This window comes from Oncorhynchus gorbuscha, unplaced genomic scaffold, assembly GCF_021184085.1.
Source record: "Oncorhynchus gorbuscha isolate QuinsamMale2020 ecotype Even-year unplaced genomic scaffold, OgorEven_v1.0 Un_scaffold_556, whole genome shotgun sequence".
In the NCBI taxonomy this organism is placed as follows: Eukaryota; Metazoa; Chordata; class Actinopteri; order Salmoniformes; family Salmonidae; genus Oncorhynchus; species Oncorhynchus gorbuscha.
This window is the reverse complement of record NW_025745389.1, coordinates 100,653-124,822: the sequence shown is the minus strand read 5'-3', so window position 1 is coordinate 124,822 and position 24,170 is coordinate 100,653. Positions and strand designations below refer to the sequence as shown.

The following is a 24,170-nucleotide window of genomic DNA, read 5'->3' as shown; positions in this document are numbered from 1 at the left end:
CTTCCTCCTCCTGTGCACTGAAACCACTGAAGTCATCTCCTTCGGTGTCGGAGATGAATAGCCTCAGAATTGCTTCATCCGATGTTGGATCGTTTTCATTGTCGCTCTCGTCACTTTCATCCGGAGGCAAATACCCCGCTGAGCTCATGCTGCCCCTTCAACACGCAGCAGTCCAGCCTTTCGTTGATGATAGTGGATTTTTTTACAATGCTCCACGCTGTCAGGACCCACTGGCAGACTTGACCATAAGTTGCTCTTCGCATGCAGCCCGTTTAAGTGAAGGATTTCTCCCCACTTGTCATCCAAGGCTCCCACTGAACAAGGAGCGCCACCTTAAATGCACTATTTACGCTGATGTCGAGTGGCTGCAAATACTTGGGCCATCTGCTTTTCTTCCCTCTGAAAGCCTTTGTTGTCTTTTTGCACTGAGTCAGTTCCTCACGCTGCTGTTTCCAACGTCTTATCATCGACTCATTAAGGCCAAGCTCCCGTGCAGCAGCTCTCTTTCCTTTTCCAACAGCCAGATCGATCGCCTTCAACTTGAAAGCTGCATCATATGCATTTCTCCGTGTCTTTGCCATGATGAGGGTGACAAAATGACTACCGTAATCAGAATGATGGGAAGTTTGAGCGCGCTCGATTTGACGTCACATTATGTGACGGTGCTCAGTTTTTTGGCGGCATGAATCTTGTGAAAGCGGGAAAAATCCATAAATTAGCCGCGTCATTGTATAAACCCGCGAGGTTCAAAGCGTGGAAATAAAGTAGCGGCTTATAATCCAGCAATTACGGTCACTTTTTTGTTCTATATTTCGGTATAAATTCCCCTTTATGGGATGTTTTGGAACATAATACGTCCATGGGGCAAAATAAGATTTTAGAAAGAACGGATAAAAATAACAGTTGTGAGATGTGAATATGATGCTGTTTGTTTAAGAGCTATGCGGTAAACAGAGGTACGTGTTCATTTTCTGCCTGCGTGTGTGTGAATGCCTGCCTGGGTATTTGGTCGGTGAGAGTGTGAGTAGGTTTGAGAGACAGAGAGAGCGTGAGGGTATGCGTGTGTTTGGGTTACAGATCGAGTGATAAGGAAAAGAAGATTGTGTTTGTAGCGTGTGTTTGTAGCTTAGCTCTGTTGTGAGTGGGTGAGCATCCGGCTGTATTATCATCTACACTGATGGCCTTTCAACAGCTCTTAGCAAAGAGCCGGCGGCCGAGGCTCTGCCACACTGACATTTTACATTTGAGTCATTTAGCAGGCGCTCTTATCCAGAGAGTATTACAGTTAGTGCATTCATATTAATATAGCTAGGTAAGACAACCACATACAGTTGAAGTCCGAAGTTTACATACACTTTAGCCAAATACATTTAAACTCAGTTTTTCACAATTCCTGACATTTAATCCTCGTATAAATTCCCTGTGTTAGGTTAGTTAGGATCACCACTTTATTTTAAGAATGTGAAATGTCAGAATAATAGTGGAGAGAATGATTTATTTCATCACATCCCCAGTGGGTCAGAAGTTTACATACACTCAATTAGTATTTCGTAGCATTGCCTTTAAATTGTTTAACTTGGGTCAAACATTTCGGGTAGCCTTCCACAACCTTCCCACAATAAGTTGGGTGAATTTTTGCCCATTCCTCCTGACAGAGCTGGTGTAACTGAAATAGGTTTGTAGGCCTCCTTGCTCGCACATGCTTTTTCAGTTCAGCCCACACATTTTCTATGGGATTGAGGTCAGGGCTTTGTGATGGCCACTCCAATACCTTGACTTTGTTGTCCTTAAGCCATTTTGCCACAACTATTGAAGTATACTTGGGGTCATTGTCCATTTGGAAGACCCATTTGCGAACAAGCTTTAACTTAACTTAACTGATGTCTTGACATGTTGCTTCAATATATCCACATAATTTTCCTGCCTCATGATACCAATCTATTTTGTGAAGTGCACCAGTCCCTCCTTCAGCAAAGCACCCCACAACATGATGCTGCCACCCCCGTGCTTCACGGTTGGGATGGTGTTCTTCGGCTTACAAGCTTCCCCCTTTTTCCTCCAAACATAATGATGGTCATTATGGCCAAACAGTTCTATTTTTGTTTCATCAAACCAGAGGACATTTCTCAAAAAAGTACAATCTTTGTTCCGATGTGCAGTTCAAACCGTAGTCTGGCTTTTTTATGGTGGTTTTGGCACAGTGGCTTCTTCCTTGCTGAGCGGCCTTTCAGGTTATGTCAATATAGGACTCGTTTTTACAGTGGATATATATACTTTTGTCCCTGCTTCCCACAAGGTCCTTTGCTGTTGTTCTGGGGTTGATTCACACTTTTCGCACCAAAGTGCATTCATCTCTAGGAGACAGAATGCATCTCCTTTCTGAGTGGTATGATGGCTGCGTGGTCCCATCGTGTTTATACTTGTGTGCTATTGTTTGTACAGATGAACGTGGTACCTTCAGGCATTTGGAAATTGCTCCCAAGGATGAACACAATTTGTGGAGGTCTGCAATTTTTTTCTGAGTTCTTGGCTAATTTCTTTTGATTTTCCCATGATGTCAAGCAAAGAGGCACTGAGTTTGAAGGTAAGCCTTGAAATACATCCACAGGTACACCTCCAAATGTAGTCAATTAGTCTATCAGAAGCTTCTAAAACCATGACATAATTTTCTGGAATTTTCCAAGCTGTTTAAAGGCACAGTCAACTTAGTGTATTTTAACTTCTGACCCACTGGAATTGTGATACAGTGAATTATGAGTGAAATAATCTGTCTGTAAACAATTGTTGGAATGATTACTTGTGTCATGCACAAAGTAGATGTCCTAACCGACTTGCCAAAACTATAGTTTGTTAACAAGAAATGTTGTGGAATGGTTGAAAAACTACTTTCAATGACTCCAACCTATGTGTATGTTAACTTCCGACTTCAACTGTATCATAGAATTATTATTTTATTTTTTTGATTTCACCTTTATTTAACCAGGTAGGCTAGTTGAAAACAAGTTCTCATTTGCAACTGCGACCTGGCCAAGATAAAGCATAGCAGTGTGAACAGACAACACAAGAGTTACACATGGAGTAAACAATTAACAAGTCAATAACACAGTAGGAAATAAAAGGGGAGTCTATATACATTGTGTGCAAAAGGCATGAGGTAGGCGAATAATTACAATTTTGCAGATTAACACTGGAGTGATAAATGATCAGATGGTCATGTACAGGTAGATATATTGGTGTTCAAAAGAGCAGAAAAGTAAATAAATAAAAACAGTATGGGGTGAGGTAGGTAAAAATGGGTGGGCTATTTACTGATAGACTATGTACAGCTGCAGCGATCGGTTAGCTGCTCAGATAGCAGGAGTTTGAAGTTGGTGAGGGAGATAAAAGTCTCCAACTTCAGCGATTTTTGCAATTTGTTCCAGTCACAGGCAGCAGAGAACTGGAACGAAAGGCGGCCAAATGAGGTGTTGGCTTTAGGGATGATCAGTGAGATACACCTGCTGGAGCGCGTGCTACGGATGGATGTTGCCATCGTGACCAGTGAACTGAGATAAGGCGGAGCTTTACCTAGCATGGACTTGTAGTTGACCTAGAGCCAGTGGGTCTGCCGACGAATATGTAGCGAGGGCCAGCCGACTAGAGCATACAAGTCGCAGTGGTGGGTGGTATAAGGTGCTTTAGTGACAAAACGGATGGCACTGTGATAAACTGCATCCAGTTTGTTGAGTAGAGTGTTGGAAGCAATTTTGTAGATGACATCGCCGAAGTCGAGGATCGGTAGGATGGTCAGTTTTACTAGGGTAAGTTTGGCGGCGTGAGTGAAGGAGGCTTTGTTGCGGAATAGAAAGCCGACTCTTGATTTCATTTTCGATTGGAGATGTTTGATATGAGTCTGGAAGGAGAGTTTACAGTCTAGCCAGACACCTAGGTACTTATAGATGTCCACATATTCAAGGTTGGTACCATCCAGGGTGGTGATGCTGGTCAGGCGTGCGGGTGCAGGCAGCGAACGGTTGAAAAGCATGCATTTGGTTTTACTAGCTTTTAAGAGCAGTTGGAGGCCACGGAAGGAGTGTTGTATGGCATTGAAGCTCGTTTGAAGGTTAGATAGCACAGTGTCCACGGACGAGCCGGAAGTATATAGAATGGTGTCGTCTGCGTAGAGGTGGATCAGGGAATCGCCCGCAGCAAGAGCAACATCATTGATATATACAGAAAAAAAGAGTCGGCCCGAGGATTGAACCCTGTGGCACCCCCATAGAGACTGCCAGAGGACCGGACAGCATGCCCTCCGATTTGACACACTGAACTCTGTCTGCAAAGTAATTGGTGAACCAGGCAAGGCAGTCATCCGAAAAACCGAGGCTACTGAGTCTGGTCAGTGACCTGTTTTTTGACTTGGCTTTCGAAGACCTTAGATAGGCAGGGCAGGATGGATATAGGTCTGTAACAGTTTGGGTCCAGGGTGTCCCCCCCTTTGAAGAGGGGGATGACTGTGGCAGCTTTCCAATCCTTGGGGATCTCAGACGATATGAAAGAGAGGTTGAACAGGCTGGTAATAGGGGTTGCGACAATGGCGGCGGATAGTTTCAGAAATAGAGGGTCCAGATTGTCAAGCCCAGCTGATTTGTACGGGTCCAGGTTGTTTTGCAGCTCTTTCAGAACATCTGCTATCTGGGTAAAAAAAAACATCTGATTTGGGTAAAGGAGAACCTGGAGAGGCTTGGGCGAGTAGCCGCGGGGGGGGGGGGGGAGCTGTTGGCCGAGGTCGGAGTAGCCAGGCGGAAGGCATGGCCAGCCGTTGAGAAATGCTTGTTGAAGTTTTCGATAATCATGGATTTATCGGTGGTGACCGTGTTACCTTTTCTCAGTGCAGTGGGCTGCTGGGAGGAGGTGCTCTTGTTCTCCATGGACTTCACAGTGTCCCAGAACTTTTTGGAGTTGGAGCTACAGGATGCAAACTTCTGCCTGAAGAAGCTGACCTTAGCTTTCCGGACTGACTGCGTGTATTGGTTCCTGACATCCCTGAACAGTTGCATATCGCGGGGACTATTTGATGCTATTGCAGTCCGCCACAGGATGTTTTTGTGCTGGTCGAGGGTAGTCAGGTCTGGAGTGAACCAAGGGCTATATCTGTTCTTAGTTCTGCATTTTTTTAATGGAGCATGCTTATCTAAAATGGTGAGGAAGTTACTTTTAAAGAATGACCAGGCATCCTCAACTGACGGGATGAGGTCAATGTCCTTCCAGGATACCCGGGCCAGGTCGATTAGAAAGGCCTGCTCACAGAAGTGTTTTAGGGAGCATTTGACAGTGATGAGGGGTGGTCGTTTGACTGCGGCTCCGTAGCGGATACAGGCAATGAGGCAGTGATCACTGAGATCCTGGTTGAAGACAGCGGAGGTGTATTTGGAGGGCCAGTTGGTCAGGATGACGTCTATGAGGGTGCCCTTGTTTACAGATTTAGGGTTGTACCTGGTGGGTTCCTTGATGATTTGTGTGAGATTGAGGGCATCTAGCTTAGATTGTAGGACTGCCGGGGTGTTAAGCATATCCCAGTTTAGGTCACCTAACAGAACAAACTCTGAAGCTAGATGGGGTCGATCAATTCACAAATGGTGTCCAGGGCACAGCTGGGTGCTGAGGGGGGTCGGTAGCAGGCGGCAACAGTGAGAGACTTATTTCTGGAGAGAGTAATTTTCCAAATGAGTAGTTCGAACTGTTTGGGTATGGACCTGGAAAGTATGACATTACTTTTCAGGCTATCTCTGCAGTAGACTGCAACTCGCTCCCCCTATGCCAGTTTTATCTTGACGGAAGATGTTATAGTTGGGTATGGAAATCTCAGAATTTTTGGTGGCCTTCTTGAGCCAGGATTCAGACACGGCAAGGACATCAGGGTTAGCAGAGTGTGCTAAAGCAGTGAGTAAAACAAACTTAGGGAGGAGGCTTCTGATGTTGACATGCATGAAACCAAGGCTTTTTCCATCACAGAAGTCATCAAATGAGGGTGCCTGGGGACATGCAGGGCCTGGATTTACCTCCACATCACTCGCGGAACAGAGGAGGAGTAGTATGAGGATGCGGCTAAAGGCTATCAAAACTGGTCGCCTAGAGCGTTGGGGACAGAGAATAAAAGGAGCAGATTTCTGGGCATGGTAGAATATATTCAGGGCATAATGCACAGACAGGGGTATGGTGGGGTGCAGGTACAGCGGAGGTAAGCCCAGGCACTGGGTGATGATGAGAGAGGTTGTATCTCTGGACATGCTGGTTGTAATGGGTGAGGTCACCGCATGTGTGGGAGGTGGGACAAAGGAGGTATCAGGGGTATGGAGAGTGGAACTAGGGGCTCCATTGTAAACTAAAACAATGATAACTAACCTGAACAACAGTATACAGGGCATATTGACATTTGAGAGAGACATACAGCGAGGCATACAGTAATCACAGGTGTTGAATTGGGAGAGTAGCTAACAGTAGCTAAAACAGTAGGTAAGACAACAACAGCTAATCAGCTAGCACAACAACAGAAGGTAAAATGGCATTGACTAGGCAGGGAGGGTCGGATTAACTACACACAGAGCCTGAGTGCGGCTGGTGCCGACAGATAAAACATAAACAAGCAGAATGGAGTACCGTGATTAAATGGACAGTCCAGCATGCATCAGCTATGTAGCCAAGTGATCAGTGTCCAGGGGGGCAGCGGTGGATGGGGCAGGAAGCAGGACTGGCGAGTGTTATCCAGGTTTTAAAAAACTGTCTGGCTGTGCAAAAGGTAAAAGCCGCTAGCAGTGGCTAACAATGACTAAATAGCTTGTAGCTAGTTAGCTGGTTAGGTTCTGGAGGTTCTTGAGTGTGTTTTAAAAATAATAGCGATTCCGTATCACATTGGGTGAGGCAGGTTACCGGAAGGTATAAACAAATTAAAAATCGAAAAGAGATAGAGAGTAAATATGGGTCCAGTGACTGTTTGGGATGCGGCGATTCTGACGGTTAGCAGGCCTGTGCTAACAAGGTAACAGTTAGTAGGCCAGGGCTAAACAAGGTAGCAGTTAGCGGACCGGGGCTAAACAAGCTAGCAGTTAGCAGGCCGAATTAGCAAGCAAGGAGATAGCAAGGGCTAGAAAGTTAGCCTTTGGTGGACGTCGCGATGGGGCGAATCTGTTTATTCCTCTTCATGCGGTGACATCGATAGACCGGTCCTGGGTCCGGATATTGTAGCCCAGGAGTATGCTTCGGTGGTAGCTCTGGCCTGGCTAGCATCAAGCTAAGTGGGTGGAAACGCTAGCCATGAGTAATCATCCGGGGTTGCAGTTAGCTAGATAGCTAGTTGTGAAGAATCCAGCTGAAAATGTTCCGTTTGCGGTGGGAATCCGGTGGGAATCCGGGGATAAAAATAATAGGTCCGTTATGCTCTGGTTAGAGTCGCGTTGTTCGAACTGGCGAGAGCTTTCCGAGCTAAAGGTTAGCTGATGACCGGTTAGCTGAAGACCGCTAGCAATGTTTTGCTGACTGATAGCTGGTAGCTAGCTGGCTAGCTTCAGTTGAGGGGTTCCGGATCCAAAGTAGATATAAATACTTTAGAAAGAAATAGCTACATTGGGTGAGGCGGGTTGCAGGAGAGTATTTAGAAGTTGAGGTTTAGCAAAATGTTTTAAAAGATATGCGAAGAAAAATATGTTTAAAAAAATTATAAAACAATATATACAAGGGACACGACACGACAAGACATCCGACTGCTACGCCATCTTGGATCAACAATTGTATTTGCCGTGGAGATAAGACTGAATGAGATGTCTCATTTAAGATACTCTTTGAATAGGTAGGGTTTTCAGCTGACGTCTTGTAGGTGTGGGATAGTTAAGAGACAGAGGCGGAAGTGCTAAGGTAGGAATGTATGGTTTGAGCATAGCCTGAAGGTAGAGAGTCAGTTCCTCTTGCTGCTTTGTAGGCAAGCACCATGGTCTTGTCGTAGATGCGAGCTTCGACTGGAAGCCAGTGGAGAGTGCATAGAAGCTGCGTGACATGGAAGAACTAGGGAAGGTTGAACACCAGGCGAGCTACAGCATTCTGGATAAGTTGCAGGTGTTTGATGGTACAAGTGGGAGGCCCGCCCAGCCAACAGAGAGATGCAGTAGTCCAGATGGGAGATTACAAGTCCCTGGATTAGGACCATCACCTCTTCCTGTGTGAGGGGAAAAATTGCACTCTGTGGATGTTGTAGAGCATGAACCTGCAGGAGTGAGTCACTGCTTTTATGTTTGCCGAGTGTGTTGTCCATGGTCACGTTTATTTGTACTCTGGAAGGCGGACACTGTGGAGTTGTTCACCGTGATGGAGAAGTCTTGGAGCTGGCAGGCCATCTCCGGGAGGCAGAGCAGCTATGTATATCCTCACTAGTCACATGATTTCATCAGGAGAGAGAGGGGAGAAAGAGGTCAAGGTGTAGGGTTCCTCTGTGTGAGTGAGGGCAGTGGACTCAATATGCTGAGTGAAGGAGCAGCGGAAGTCGTTGACATTCTTTCCAAAGTGGTTGACAAAGTTGTCCAGGGAGAGGGAGGTGGGGGAGGATTAGAGAAGGAGGAAAAGAGTTTCCCTAAGTTGGAGGCAGAGGCTTGACATTTTGAGTGATAGAAAAGCTGCTTTAGCAGCAGATACAGAGGAAGAGAAGGTAGAGAGGAGGGAGTGGAAGGATGTAATTTTCCTCCGGAAATGTCATTTTTCCTCCATTATCTCTCTGCTTCCCGCAGCCCTGTTCTGTTAGCATGAAGTGAGTCAGTCTGCCACTGAGTTGGGGGGGCCAAGCTGGCCGGGAGAAAAGGGGACAGTGAGAGTCAAAGCATGTGAAAAGGGAGGAGAATAGGGTCGAAGAGCCAGTCAGGAGACAGGAGGATTTAGCAGAAGGGAGAGATGATAGGATAGAAAGAACAAAGATTCCAATGTTGCATTACCATCTGGGCAGGGGCTGACTGGGTAGGTGTGGGGGAGAGATGGAGAGAAAATTTAAAATGTAGTGATCAGAGACCTGGATGGGGGTTGCAGTGATATTAGTAGGCGGACAGGATCTAGTAAAGATGAGGTCAAACGCATTACCTGAGTTGTGAGTGAGAGGGGCCTGGGAAATGGTGAGATCGAAAGATGAAGAGGGGGAAAAAAAATAATCAAAAGCAGACGTCGGGAGGTTGAAGTCGCCCAGTACGATAAGTTGTGAGCCATCGTCAGGAAATTAGCTTTATCAAAGTGTCAAACACACCGAGGAACTCTCCAAGTGCACCTGGTGGATGGTAAATGACAACAATGTTAAGGGGATACTTTGGGATTTTGGCAATGAGGCCCTTTATCTACTTCCACAGAGTGAGATGAATTCGTGGATACCATTTTTACCCATAGACTTCCAGTAATTCCACTAACGCTAGTTAGCATTGGCTCGCGAATCTAACTCTGACTGAACACATAGACATAAAATGGTAATCATGAGTTCATCTTACTCTGGGGAAGCAGACAAAGAGGGCCTCTTAAACAAAATCCAAACGTATCCTTTAAGCTTCAGTGGACAAGTGACAGTGACCGCATGGAATGCAAATGAGGAGATGGACAGGTGAGCAAGGGGAAAAAGAGAAAATCTACACTTAGTGGAAATGAGTAACCCTGTGCCACCACCACGACGACTAGAAAATGTGTACTCAGATGAAGAGCGAACAACTGGAGTAGCAATGTTCTCTGGGGTAATCCATGTCTCCATCAGGACTGAACTCGGCCTTGTTGATTGCAGATTTGCAGTTCAAAACGCTGCTGGAGACCAGGAATTCCACATGGGTTGTGTGCACAGTGTACACTAAATTAGAAGGGTTGCAGCCACAGGGTGGGGAGGGTCTGTAAAATGTACAGGGAGAGGAGCAAAGAGGTATAGAAAACATGCACATAGTTGACAAAGCTACAAAAGAGTGCAATTAGGTCATCTGAAAATAACTAGGTAAGATACTAAAGTGAGAGAGTGGTGTGAAGCCTTCCTCGTATTCCTTCCTCATAAGGAAGTGTGTGTGACACACACACACATTTATCCAACCGGGAAAGCAGCCTGCCACACACGCTCAGCCGCCCGGGGGCATCCTCTCTGACAAACTCTCTCACATCAAATCAAATTTGATTAGTCACATGCGCCGAATACAACATGTGTAGACTTTACTGCGAAATGCTTACGAGCCCCTAACCAACAAAGCAGTTTAAAGAATGTGTGTTTTTGTGTGTGGGTGAGACAGAGCATGTGCAGCCAAATGCATGCCGGTGTTTTTTTTCTTCTCCTTCTCATTAAATGAATCATTTATGAATATTTGTGAGTGACCGAGGCAAAGACGAATAGAACATTACGCACACCTGTGCATTCTGCCGTCGGCGGGTCGGTTGCGTATCACTGTTCCCTAGTCTTATGGAACTACGTTTGCACCAACGTGGTATTGGATCATCTCTCTCCTTCTCTCAGCTGCTTGGGTGTCGGATCTCTTTTTATCTTACATGGCACTCTGTCTGTACAGAGAAACAGATACCATCACACCTGCACACAGACACACACACAAGCACACACACCTGCGCATGCACCCGCTCACACACAAGCGTGCACGCACTCATGAAAACACACGCACAGGGATATACTGCACTACAATAGAAATGCTCTCCTCATTTTTCTTTTTGAAAAGCGTCAGCACACAGGTTGCACTTGTTTTTTTACATTTTAAATAGTTTATGTAGAACCTCCATTCTTGCTATGTCTGAGTGTTTATAAGCATTGTCGCTGGCTGCCGTGCCTTTTTGTAAAATAGTACAATGATTTTCCGCCAAACAGCGATTTATACGTAATTTTCTGTTTCTGTCCAGGTACGACCTCGACTCGAAGAGCGACAACCTGTCTAAACATGTGAGTTGCCTTTTCCATCTCATGCGTAACCACTCTCACTGTTTAGTAATGATCTCATGGGACACATACAGATATTCTCTAGAAATCCTTCCAGTCCCAAACCATATTACAGACATGAAGCCAGGTAACGTCTCCAGCAGTGTAGCCTCAACTCCAGCTCCTCAGCCTCAGCTCCAGCCCCAGCTCAGAAATGCCATCATTTAGTGTTTTGTTGATGGTAGTGCAAAACGCTGTCTCAGGCGCCGCTCCAGAATCTCCCATAAGTGTTCAGTTGAGATCTGGTGACTGAGACGTGCGCGCGTACACACACAACCCCCTATGCTCCTTTGAGACCCCACGTTCACTGTCACTGAAATCTGTTCGTCTAGCCAAATGAACCAAAATAATGGGCAACTGGGCATTTTTACACATGACCATTGATTGTTTGTTAGGTATCTCAGGAACCCTGCCTCTGTGGAAGAACCTGGTTTCAATATACTTTTGTATCGCTAATTTACTCAAGTGTTTATTTTATTTTGACAGTTTACTGTATATGATTCAACAAAATAATCATATAAGATCAAGGCATACTTCTCTCCGAAGGGACTCAGAACCTTTTTTCTATGTGTATGTGGTCTATGTGGGAATCAGACCTACAACCGTGGCATTGGTAGCGCCAACCTTACCAACCTTACCAATTGAGCCAGATCAAATGCTGTATTTCCAGTATTTGAGCCATTGTGTCATTTACATTTTTGTATGCGGGTGTATTTGTATTGGGGTGGCAGGGTAGCCTAGTGGTTAGAGCGTTGGACTAGTAACCGGAAGGTGTCAAGTTCAAACCCCCGAGCTGACAAGGTACAAGGTACAAATCTGTCATTCTGCCCTTGAACAGAACCCACTGTTCCAAGGCCATCATTGAAAATAAGAATTTGTTCTTAACTGACTTAAATAAAATAAAATACAAAATGCAACCTTTAAGAACAAATTATTACAATGACGGCCAATGACGGCCTCCCCCGAGCCCGTACAGGAGTTGTAGCGATGAGACAATTGGATACCACGGAATTGGGGAGAAAAAGGGGTTAAAATAAAAAATAATTAAAAAATAAAAAAACTCACTGAAGCTGGAGTCTTTGATCTCCCTCTCTAACATTAAGCATTAGCTGTTAGAGTAGCTTAGCAATCACTGTACCTTTCCACAGCCGATCTGTAAATAGCACACCCAACTACCTCATCCCCATATTGTTACTTTTCCTCTTGCTATTTTGCACCCCAGTATCTCTACTTGCACATCATTATCTGTACATCTATCACTCCAGTGTTAATGCTAAATTGTAATTATTTCGCCTATTTATTGCCTTGCCTCCCTACTCTTCTACATTTGCACACACTGTACATAGATTTTTCTATTGTGTTATTGACTCTACGTTTGTTTATGTGTAACTCTGTGTTGTTTTGTCGCACTGCTTTGCTTTATCTTGGCCAGGTGAGAACTTTTCCCAACTGGCCTACCTGGTTAAATAAAGGTGAAATAAGAAAATAACATACTGAACAAAAATATGAATGCAATATGCAACAATTTAAAAGATTTTACTGCGTTACAGTTCATAGAAGGAAATTAGTCAATTTAAATGCATAAATTAAGCCCTAATCTATGGATTTCACATGACTGGGCAGGAGCGCAGCCATGGGTGGGCCCGGGAGGGCATAGACCTACCCAATGGGGATCCAGGCCCAGCCAAGCAGAATTAGTTTTTCACCACAAAAGGGCATTATTACAGACAGAAATACTCAGAAATACCTCAGTTCATCAGCTCTCCGGGTGGCTGGGCTCAGACGGTCCTGAAGAAGCCAGATGTGGAGGTCCTAGACTGACATGGTTGCACGTGGTCTGCGGTTGTGAGGCCGGTTGGACATACTGCCAAATTCACTAAAAACGACTTTGGAGGTGGCTTATGGTAAAGAAATTAACATTAAAGTCTCTGGCAACAGCTCTGGTGGACATTCCTGCAGTCAGCATGCCAATTGCATGCTCCCCCAAGACTTGAGACATCTGTGGCATTGTGTTGTGACAAAACTGCACATTTTAGTGGCCTTTTATTGTCCCCAGCAGAAGGTACACCTGTGTAATGATCATGCTTTTTAATCAGCTTCTTGATATGCCACACCTGACAGGTGGATGGATTATGTTGGCAAGGGTTGTTGCTGTTAAAGATAATATGTTTTCAGTCAATTTACCTGGTAAAATAAGGGTTACATAAAAATGTCAATTGCTTGTGTTTCTTGGCCCAAGCAAGTCTCTTCTTATTGGTGTCCTTTAGTAGTGGTTTCTTTGTAGCAATTCGACCACGAAGGCCTGATTCACGTTAGTTGAATTCTGTGAGGCATTTATTTGGGCTGCAATCTGAGTTGCAGTTAACTCTAATGAATTTATCCTCTGCGGCAGAAGTAACTCTGGGTCTTCCTTTCCTGTGGCGGTCCTCATGAGAGCCAGTTTCCTCATAACGCCTGATGGTTTTTTTTGCGACTACTCTTGAAGACACTTTCAAAGTTCTTTGTTTTCCACATTGACTGACCTTTGTCTTAAAGTGAACTGTCGTTTCTCCTTGCTTATTTGAGCTGTTTTTGCTATAATATGGACTTGGTCTTTTACCAAATAATCTGTATACCACTCATCACAACACAACTGATTGGCTCAAACGCATTACAAAGAAAATAATTTCCACAAATGAATTTAACAAGGCACACCTGTTGAATTGAAATCCATTCCATGAAGCTGGTTGAGAGAATGCCAAGAGTGTGCAAAGCTGTCATCAAGGAAAAGGGTGGCTACTTTACTACATGATTCCATGTGTTATTTCACTTTTATTCTACAATGTAGAAAATAGTACAAAATTAAGAAAAACACTTGAATGAGTAGGTGTGTCTAAACCTTTGACTGGTACTGTATATTCTCGTTACCTCTCATTCACAGGTGTCCATTTCAATGAACTTGGGCGTACCTGGAACTACTACCACTCTTGTCAGAGTCAGAGAATGCATTTGGTATCATGGCTGCAAGGATTAGGATTCTTGGTCGCCCTGAAAAGGCTAAAGGCAGTCTCCAAATTCCAGGGCGACATTTCTTGCAAGTTAAACAAGTTGAAGGATCCCTCCCCCCCTACCCCCGGACGTGTGCCATGGCAGGAAGACGTGGTTAGGAGAGGACAACTCAACCCAAGGCCAAGCAGTCATGCAGAAAAGGCCTTTGTTTGAACTGCTCACACACAGACCCAGTTATTTGTGTGCACTGTGAACCAAAGTACTTTGGCCTAAAATTTAGAGTTTTAATCTTGTTAATAAAATGAAACCCGATTATATGATGTCTCAGCGAGCAGTAATTTAGATTCAATGCATGTTCAAAATAGAATGCATTGAAACACCTTGTATTGAGATGAAGAAATCCCAACAGAGCTTTTTCAGCACACAAAAATAAACCTGTATTCTTGCTTATGGGCTCTGAAAGTAAACCATAATACAAAAGTGTCCGAAACCAGACAAGTAAACAAGTGTCTATGGAATAAAATTGAAGTCTGTGTAGATACAAATATTTCTGATCAGTGTAACAGTGTCTGCTATGAACAGACGTGTGAACAACAAAAGTGTCTATGGAATAAGATGAACGTCTGGTGTCTGGCACCAGAGATGTCAGAACAACAACAGGACAAGTGAATTTCACTGTGTTCCCATGTCCTCTTCTTGAAGTCATACACAAACTCATGCAGCTGGTGATCTAATTCCTGCCAGAGTTTTGGCGAGAGTTCTCCCATGAAATCAGCTATAGGTGCCAGGGCCCTGTGGAAAGGATGAGAAGAGGGGTGGGGAAATGAGTGCCTGGAGAGCAGTGTGCCTGGTGAGGCGAGGAGGAAAAATCACAACAGAAGAGAGGAAAGGGGATCGGAGGGAAGGAGGAGTCTGAAAATATTTGTATTTACCTCTGGGATAAGTCTTCAATCATTTGCAATGCCTTTTTCGAGTGATGTGTTAAGTGCTGAGTCTGCATGTCCTTTCTCCCTTCTCACACCAATGCTACTTCTGCTGCTGTTCTGTGGCACTGGGAGGAGCAAGCCAGTAGAGTAGGTCTTGGAGGTGAGCCCAGGATAGAGCTTCCCAGGTCCTGCATGGAGATTGTTTCTAATTCTGCACTGCAGCTCAGTGCGTGAGATGGGCTGGGGCCGATGACCAGTCAATACCGAGGGCAGATGTAGTGCTTGGGCCAGTAATAGGCAGTGCTGGGGGCGCAGAGAACGAAACCAGGTGCTGTCTCCATTCACTGGTGTTTGTGCCTTAAAATAAAAAAGTTTAGTACACATATCCAAACCATCCAAAACGATCCATTTTTGACTAGCTGGACCTTGCTACCAAACTTTGACTTTGGTGTTACCAATGTGGGAAGCTTATGATTTTCTTTCTCTGACAAAATTATTTTTGATCAAAAGTTGTAAAGATCTTTAGTTTAGTTGGTTGGCTTGCTTTCACTGCACGACTACGCTGCTAGGCTAGCTAGAAACTAGCCAGCCGTGTAGCTAGCGCCAGAACGCTAGCTATTGTTAGCAAAACATGGCTACTCTTTTCATCAACTACAATAGAAAATACAATATACCTCATCCTTTGGTGAAGACGGCATGTTGCTTTCAGTCTTCCCATGCTCATTCCTGAAGTAGCCTTTCCACCGGCATCTCCACTTGCCCTTGTTTCCTTTCTTTGCCTTGAAAAACTTGTTGCGAAACCTACCCCACTTTTTCCAACAAGCGGTTTGTTCGGATTCCAGTGTCTCCTCAATCTCCCTACATGAATTTGCATGTACATGTTGGTCTCTATATAAGGCACGGCTAGAATTGTAGTTGCGAAGGTATTTCTGTACCTACCCGGTCAACCGATGCTCAAAGTTGTCGTTCGCCAGGTTGAATCCACGCCGAGATACGGGCTGAACCTACAAGAAGAAGAAACTTGCGTCACCCCTACAGTTGACTAATCACAGGACGAAGGGGCACAGACTTTCCAAACTTTGGCTGGCCTTGAGAAAAATGTTTGATTGCCTGCACAGCTGACAAAGCCCTAGCTGAACACCAAAATGAACAAAATGTCATCATAATATATGCATAAACTGTTCCGAACTGTTTCGGTTGGGAAGCATGCGCCCACCTACAGCCTCGCTGAGACTAGGCCTATTCTCCGGTTCTGATGTGTACAAACCTGTCCCTCTTTGCCTCTACTGGAAAGCTCACCACCACCTTTAGCCCGTCCCTCATATTAGTGACAGCACAATCCCCCTGGTGTTCTAAAATATACACCGAAGGAGGGATGGCTGTTTTCCACACTCTTCTCTTTCCGAAGAAGAGCAATGGGCCCAAGTTGCACGGCGGGACAAAAGAAGAGGAGTGATAATCACCGACAGGCAGAATAGATCCTGGGAGCAGCTTTCTGCCCGCTGGACCAAACACAGCTCATCTGTCAAGTGAATTTATTATACGCAGAGCCAGGCTGGGCCCAGTAGCATAGTACAAGGCCTCACTCTTTTGAGTCTCGACACACTGAGTTTACTTTCATTGCTCCAGCCCAAAGGGCCTGTGCGAACAACACCATGCATACAAAACTAAACAATACTACCCTCTCTACTTATGGGTGCCACCACACTATATTGGGCAGAGAGAGAGAGAAAGACTCAAGACCATCTGTTTGTGTCAAATGGTAAAAGCTACATAGCTTTCACAACTTCCATGGCTCAGTTGGTTAAGGCATGATGGGGCGCCTACTGTAGAAGACCAGGTTGTGGGTTTGATTCTCACCTGGGAACAATGCGTTACGTGTATGTGCTATATGTGTTAACTCTGTGTTACCTGTAAGTCAGTGAGAACAAAAGCATCTATAAAATTACCTTCTTCACGATTAGGCTTTGTTTATCACGTATCAATGTCATTCTTCATCCCATATGCTCATAGAATTTAATAGAGAAGCTTGACAAAAAAATATTTAGTCGAAACGTAAATATCCTAGGAGATTATCTTGGGCTGTGTGGCATGGTGGGGGGCTAAGCCAGGGGTATGGGAGGTAGATGGAGGAAGATTGGAAATCATTGCTAGAATCAGGGTCACTTTTTTTCCATTTGAACCTCCTTGATCTGCTCGCATAGCATTTGTGCACATTAAGTTCTGAAAATCTTACACAAAAATGTATATCAAATTGGTTTATTTCTCATCTATCTTTTGGGCCATTTCTCTCACTCGCTCTTTCTCGTGTGTGTGTGTGTGTGTGTAGGACTTCCTGGGCCAGGCATTCTGTACCCTGGGGGAGGTGGTGGGCTCCATGGGAAGCTGCGTGGAAAAACCTCTCATGTAAGTAATGTACTGTACCGTTCTGTCACACACACACACACACACACACACACACACACACACACACACACACACACACACACACACACACACACACACACACACACACACACACACACACACACACACACACACACACACACACACACACACACACACACACACACACACACACACACCCTATTGTTGCTATTTTTGGCCTATTTTGTCCTCATTATAAAAAGCCAGGCCCAAGAGGCCACATCATTTACATGGTTTAAAGAGTTCTATTTCATTTGAAATTTCGCGTTGTTGGTATTCTATTGGTGTACAGTATATTCAACATTGGGGCCAATATCGTTGCAATTCCAGTCAATTAAGGAAATAGATTGATCATTAATAACATGATTCCTAATACACTACCCCACTTTGAGAACTCTTTGTTGTTGGCTAAGCAAGGTTACCACAAATGAATGTTTAGCATTAAAAGAACCCAGTTCGTGCCTATTTAATGAAACTCAGTTGATGTACAATGCATTCGGAAAGTATTCAGACCCCTTTACTTTTTCCACATTTTGTTACATTAAAGCCTTATTCTAAATTAGATTTTTTTTAATGAGAAATCAAAAACAGGTTTTTAGAAATGTATTAGAAATTTAAGACTGGAATTTTACATAAGTATTCAGACCCTTTACTCAGTACTTTGTTGAAGCACCTCTGGCAGCGATTACAGCCTTGAGTCTTCTTGGGTATGACGCTACAAGCTTTGCACACCTGTATTTGGGAAGTTTATTCCATTCTTCTCTGCAGATCCTCTTAATCTCTGTCAGATTGGATGGGGAGCATTACTGCACAGCCATTTTCAGGTCTCTCCATAGATGTTCGATCGGGTTCAAGTCTGGGCTCTGGCTGGGCAACTCAAGGACATTCAGAGACTTCTCCCTAAGCCACTCCTGTTTTATCTTGGCTGTGTGCTTATAGTCATTGTGCTGTTGGCTCTCTCTGTACTTTTCTCCGTTCATCTTTGCCTCGAAACTGACTAACCTCCCAGTCCCTGCCACTGAAAAACATCCCCACAGCAGGATGCTGCCACCACCATGTTTCACCGTAGGCATGGTGCCAGATTTCCTCCGGACGTGACGCTTGGCATTCAGGCCAAAGAGTTCAATCTTGGTTTCATCAGACCAGAGAATATTGATTCTCATGGTCTATGAGTGTCTTTAGGTGCCTTTTGACAAACTCCAAGCGGGCTGTCATGTACCTTTTACTGAGGAGTGGCTTCCGTCTGGGCAATCTACCATAAAGGCCTGATTGGTGGAGTGCACTGTCAACTGTGGGACCTTATATAGACAGGTGTGTGCATTTCCAAATCATGTCCAATCAATAGAATTTACCACAGGTGGACTCCAATCAAGTTGTAGAAAAATCTCAAGGATGATCAATGGAAACAGGATGCAACTGAGCTTAATACGAGTCTCATAGAAAAAGTTCTGAGTACTTATGTAAATAAGTACTTATGCATTTCAGTTTTTCTATTTTAATATATTTGCAAACATTTTAAAAAGCCTGTTTTCACTTTGTCATTATGGGCTATTGTGTGTACATTGCTAAGGAAAAACATGTATTTAATACATTTTAGAAGAAGGCTGTAATGTAACAAAATGTGGTCTGAATACTTTTGAAATAAAACTAGAACGTAAGAATCCACTTAGATAATGACAGTTTTCTTTCTCATCCAGAAATGATTTTATACACTGTATGGGATGCCAACAGTGTTGTTGTTGCCAGCTGCTGTTTTTGTACATAATGGGATAAGAAGGGGCTTCACTTGCATAATGTTTCAGCATGTTTAAAAAATAACAAAGATGATTACACATTCTCAAGTGAATTATTATCAAGTTAGAAATACTCATGCGTTAATTTGGGAGCCATGTCGCTATGTTAATCTGTGTCATTTTGAGGCATGATTTATCAAGGAGCCAGGAGTCTTATTGGAGATTCCTCAAATTAACTAGAGTTGAAATTGAACTGGAACTACAAATGAACATTAGCATCTAACCACAGCACTTTTACATTAAAGATGTTGATTAATATGCACTGTCACTAATATGCACTGTCACTAAATGTGATGAATATTTTCCAACTGGGAAGTCTTACACAAATTGGAAGTGCAAATTTGTACATTTATTTTTTAATAAAAGCATATGGCCGCTCTGGAAAAAAGGCTACTATGGCCTGTGCTATATATTTGCTCTACAAATATACATGCTTTATCTTCAGTGATGTATTCCAGTATAATGTAAAATACTGTACAATATGGCCTGGTATTTTGAAACAGATTAGTTAGTGTTAGGAGCCCCTCTGTCACCTCCACTAATGGTTCCTCAGGGGGGTTTAAGTGCAAAGAGAAAAATAACTGCGTCCCAGATGGCACCCTATTCCCTTTAGAGTGCACTCCTTTTGACCTGGGCCAGTAGGGGTCTAGTGCACTACATAATGAATAGGGTGCTATTTGAACGTCCATTTATTTTCTTCCTGAGGCACTGAGAGCAGGGTGTGTTCTTCATGTGTGAACCGTAAGGGGTGGCCCTCACTCCAATGTGTGTGTGTGTGTGTTTGTGTTTGCCTGAGATGATTGTGTGTGTGTGTGCGTGCGTGCCTGCCTGCGGGTGTCTGACTGAGTGTGTGACTGTGTGTGTGTGTGTCTGTGTGTATGCACGTGTGCGCATGTGGCAAATGTATATACAGAATGAATCAATGGGTTGTCGCAGCTGAATGGGTCTGCAGAAGAATGACACAAGACCATGATATAAGAATGTGCCGCTGTTGTTGAGTTATATAATCATCTCAGGCTACACTTAGTGTGTGTGTGTGTGTCTGCGTGCAGCCGGTCCTCTGTATCTTAAAGTGGCACCTCTATTTACATAGAGACGGCCGAGTCAGAAGCGTGGCACTTGTATTCAGTGGAGTGGAGGAAGATTTTACAAATAAAGAGCAGAGCAAAGGAGGAGCATATGTACAGAAGTAAACAATGCTGGCTGTAGACAGATGCTCTTAGGAGGCACACCACAAACAGGCATTGAGATAATCATTTTATAATTGATCCTGATGACAATAATGACTGCCATGAACTTGTCACGCAGCATTTATTATACTATTACACATGACCGGTATACCCCTTTTTACATTGTCCTGTGATACCCACCCTACTGTGCTGGTTCAGATATTTTCTTTTCACTTAAAAATGGGAGGTTGAGCCAAAAAAGTATAGATTGTCCCCATTCTAGACTATAGGTGAGAACGTACAGTTATGACTAACTGTTCCCTGAAGGTGGGAAACAAGGTACAACACAACTATGGGGAGTTTTTGCACTACTGAAGAACATTTGAACCAATCCTGACAAGGCCAATGAACAGTGTGCCTCACCGGAAGCCACAGGTGACAATCCCAAGGCACAGATAAGTTTGTTCCATCCAGTAACGCCCGCTGTTCATCGAGCCCAGAACTGGGCGGTGCGGGGCCGAACAGGTGATGTACCTCATTTCCCTCCTACAGGGAACATTAGTTACAGCCATAACTATACATTCCCTTTCAGTCGGTCAATTCCGTACAACACAGCTATAGGGATATGAAATCACGCCCCATGCCAACCTTAGCGTACACCAAATGAAATGGCCCACGGCAGACCACCCAGAGTTCTAACCTGACAGGAAAGCCTGTTGGACCCAGGTATTGTGCAATCTGTGCGCTGCCTAATGACTCTCTCCCGTCCCAGATGTAAGCACACTGTGGGCTACACTGGGGCCAGTGACATGGTGCAGCTGCAGAACTTACATATGCTAAACAAGAGAACTACACGATCAATTCCAAAATGGGAGGCGGGAATCACCAATGGCAGTACACTAGCTAGCTCGCCTTGACGAGTCAGCTACGCTATGGGTAGCACGCTATGCAGCTCTGTTTAGCTAGCCTGATCCCGTCCACATAAGACCTGATCGTCGACCATCTTTGGGACGAGAGGTAAACGTGTTTGATCGAGGCAGGTACAGGCGGCCTGGCATGCCCACCGACCCGGCCGTTCTCTCCCTTCAAGTCACCTCCCTTAGCCGGTGATAGATCGCAAAGCAACCGGGTTGAGCTAGGGCGGCTTTCGCGTGCCTCAGCCCATGGAGCCAGGTATTTAATCCGACCAAAGCCCCAAATCATCCTTGGGTCACGTAACTCATACCCAGCCGAGGTACGGGCACCCGTGAAAGGAAGCCATAAGAATTCCACACGTTCTCCAAAGGAACCTGCGCGCACCATGGACTAGGGGAACAGTGACAGTTGCATGCAAGCCAGTGTTACTGTCACCGTCCCGCACACAAGCTGACCCAAGCGGGGGGCAGATGGAGCATGCACCGCGTCGAGACAGATGACAAAACATGAGTATCTTTTTAATCTATTTAGACAAGGTCTTGAACCCGAGCCCGGCTTGTTAGCTTTCGTTGTTTTGGTTACTTTACTCGGCCAATTAGCCAGGCTAAACACGCAGAAGATTAACTAACAGATTCAGCAGGAAAATCACGAAACCAGTTACCAAGCTTTTAAAACGCAATGTCCAAAAGGATGAGCACGTCCGTTAAGTGTGAGTGGTAAGTTGAAGTAAACCCTTGTATTTCGCGTTCCCTATGTTCATTATTTTTAAAGAATACGTGAAATTGTTCTGCTCAGCTCGAGGTGAAGCGCAGAAGAATGGAAGGAATGAATTCGTGCCTTGGGTTTATCAGCTGTGGAAGGCCGGACTTCCGGTGAGGCACGGTGTTCATTGGCCTTCTCAGGCATGATTCTAACGTTCTTCAGTAGAGGGCGTTAGCGTATGATCTCCCCATAGCTGTGTTGTACCGATTTGACTGACTGAAAGGGAACCATATCTACTATGTAGATAATTTAATGGAAGGAACTGCAGAGTTAGTTCAATGCCATTTGTGTTCTTTATCCAGTCTTCACTTTCCTATACCCTCTCTCTCTTTTACCCCCTCCCACCCCCCCACCTCCCCTCCAGTGCCAAGGTTTTGTGCTCACTGCTCACCCAGTCAGTCCATTTCAGTGAGTGCTTCTCTCGCTGGGCCTCCGAGAGCCCCGGTTGCATTTCAAAGACTCACTTCAATTTGCCATCTATTTTCCTCCATGCATGTTATTGCATAATTCCAGCAACATTATATAGCTCTATTTAGCCAAATGAAAAACAATGTTGCTCTCTCTCTCTCCAGTCTAAATCAAGCCTTGGGGTTCTGGCATTCATGTGTCTATTTTTACTTGGTCAATTCTGCACAAAACGCTAGGCCTCATCTGTGTCAAGGAAGGTATTGACGGACAAGTCGTCATTGTAAATAAGAATGTGTTCTTAATTGACTTACCTGTATAAATAAAGGTGTCTTAAAGGTGTCCTAGCGTAAAATACAAAAATGGACGGAGAGCCATGAACAACGCACAAATGTACAGTAAACGCTGCCAGAAGTGATGATTCTAGTCTCTCTCTTTTGTGGTTTAACAGTGGGATTCCAGGGAAGAAGTGTGGTACCATCAAAGTGAGAGCAGAGGAGCTGAGCAATTGCAGAGTGAGTTGTTTTTTGTGTGTAAAAAAGTTTTCCCCTTTTTAATGAACAGTCATCATGAAAATGGAATTGCTTTAGCATTTTCAACAGTGACTTTTCAGTCATACATACACCACATACCCTACATGGGAGCACAACAATGACTTGTTGCCTTTTTTCCTACAAATAATCCACTAGATACTAAGGGACTCGGTCAATGAAAACAGGTCATGAAATGTAAAATAATTAGAAGGGGGGAAAAAGCAAACAGAGAAAAATGACTATTTTCCCAGGCTGTGGTTTTCATTGTCTGTCTGTTCCATCTATCGGTAACCTGTTCTCTCTAGGAGTCAGTGATGCTGCAATTCTGTGGGAACAAGTTGGACAAGAAAGACTTCTTTGGGAAATCGGATCCTTTTCTGGTCTTCTACCGCAGTAACGAAGACGGATCGTAAGTCATCACAACAAGTGTTGATTTATTATTACATACATACATATTACAAGACACATTTCAGTTGAAAGCATTCAAACAAGCAAAGACTAAATACAGCACTAAGATTGAATCCTACTACACCAGCTCTGACCCTCGTCGGATGTGGCAGGGCTTGCAAATTATTACGGACTACAAAAGGAAACCCAGCCGCAAGCTGCCCAGTGACACAAGCCAACCAGACAAGCTAAATGACTTCTATGAGCGCTTCAAGGCAAGCAACACTGAAACATGCATGAGAGCAGCAGCTGTTCTGGATGACTGTCTGATCACGCTCGCCGTAGCCGATCTGAGTAAGACCTTTAACCTTTTTGGGATAGGGGGCAGCATATTCACTTTTGGATGAATAGCGTGCCCAAAGTGAACTGCCTCCTACTCTGTCCCAGATGCTAATATATGCATATTATTGTTTGTATTGGATAGAAAACACTCTGAAGTTTCTAAAACTGTTTGAATGATGTCTGTGAGTATAACATAACTCATATGGCAGGTAGAAACCTGAGAAAAGATCCAACCAGGAAGTGGGAAATCTGAGGTTTGTAGTTTTTCAACTCAGCCCCCATTGAAGATACAGGGTGATATTAGTTATGTTTCACTTCCCAAGGCTTCCACTAGATGTCAACAGTATTTAGAACCTGTTTTGAGGATTCTACTCTAAAGGAGATGCTCATAAGAGATCTTTGAGTGAGTGGTCTGGCAGACACAGTGGATAATAGGTCTGTAGCTTCCAGTCGAATCTCGTATCAACAACAAGACCATGGGGCTTACCTACGGAACAGCAAGAGTCCTCTCCCGTCTGGACTACTGCATCTCTCTGTTGGCTGGGCCTCCCGCTTGTGCCCTCAAACACCTG

At 44.4% G+C, this 24,170-nt stretch overlaps 1 protein-coding gene across 2 annotated transcripts in view; it reads left to right on the top strand.

The window, feature by feature from the left end:
- The window catches only part of LOC124018667 (copine-8-like), a 74,879-nt gene that overhangs the window by 30,968 nt on the left and 19,741 nt on the right, over positions 1-24,170 (top strand). For both annotated transcript variants that reach the window (XR_006835655.1, XM_046334003.1), the window contains exons 5-8: positions 10,876-10,915; positions 17,195-17,271; positions 22,788-22,851; positions 23,175-23,278. Coding sequence is in view for 1 of the 2 variants with exons in the window: in XM_046334003.1 (XP_046189959.1) it covers positions 10,876-10,915; positions 17,195-17,271; positions 22,788-22,851; positions 23,175-23,278 (285 nt within the window). In the remaining variant the exon portion in view is untranslated. The remainder of the gene's footprint in view (positions 1-10,875; positions 10,916-17,194; positions 17,272-22,787; positions 22,852-23,174; positions 23,279-24,170) is intronic.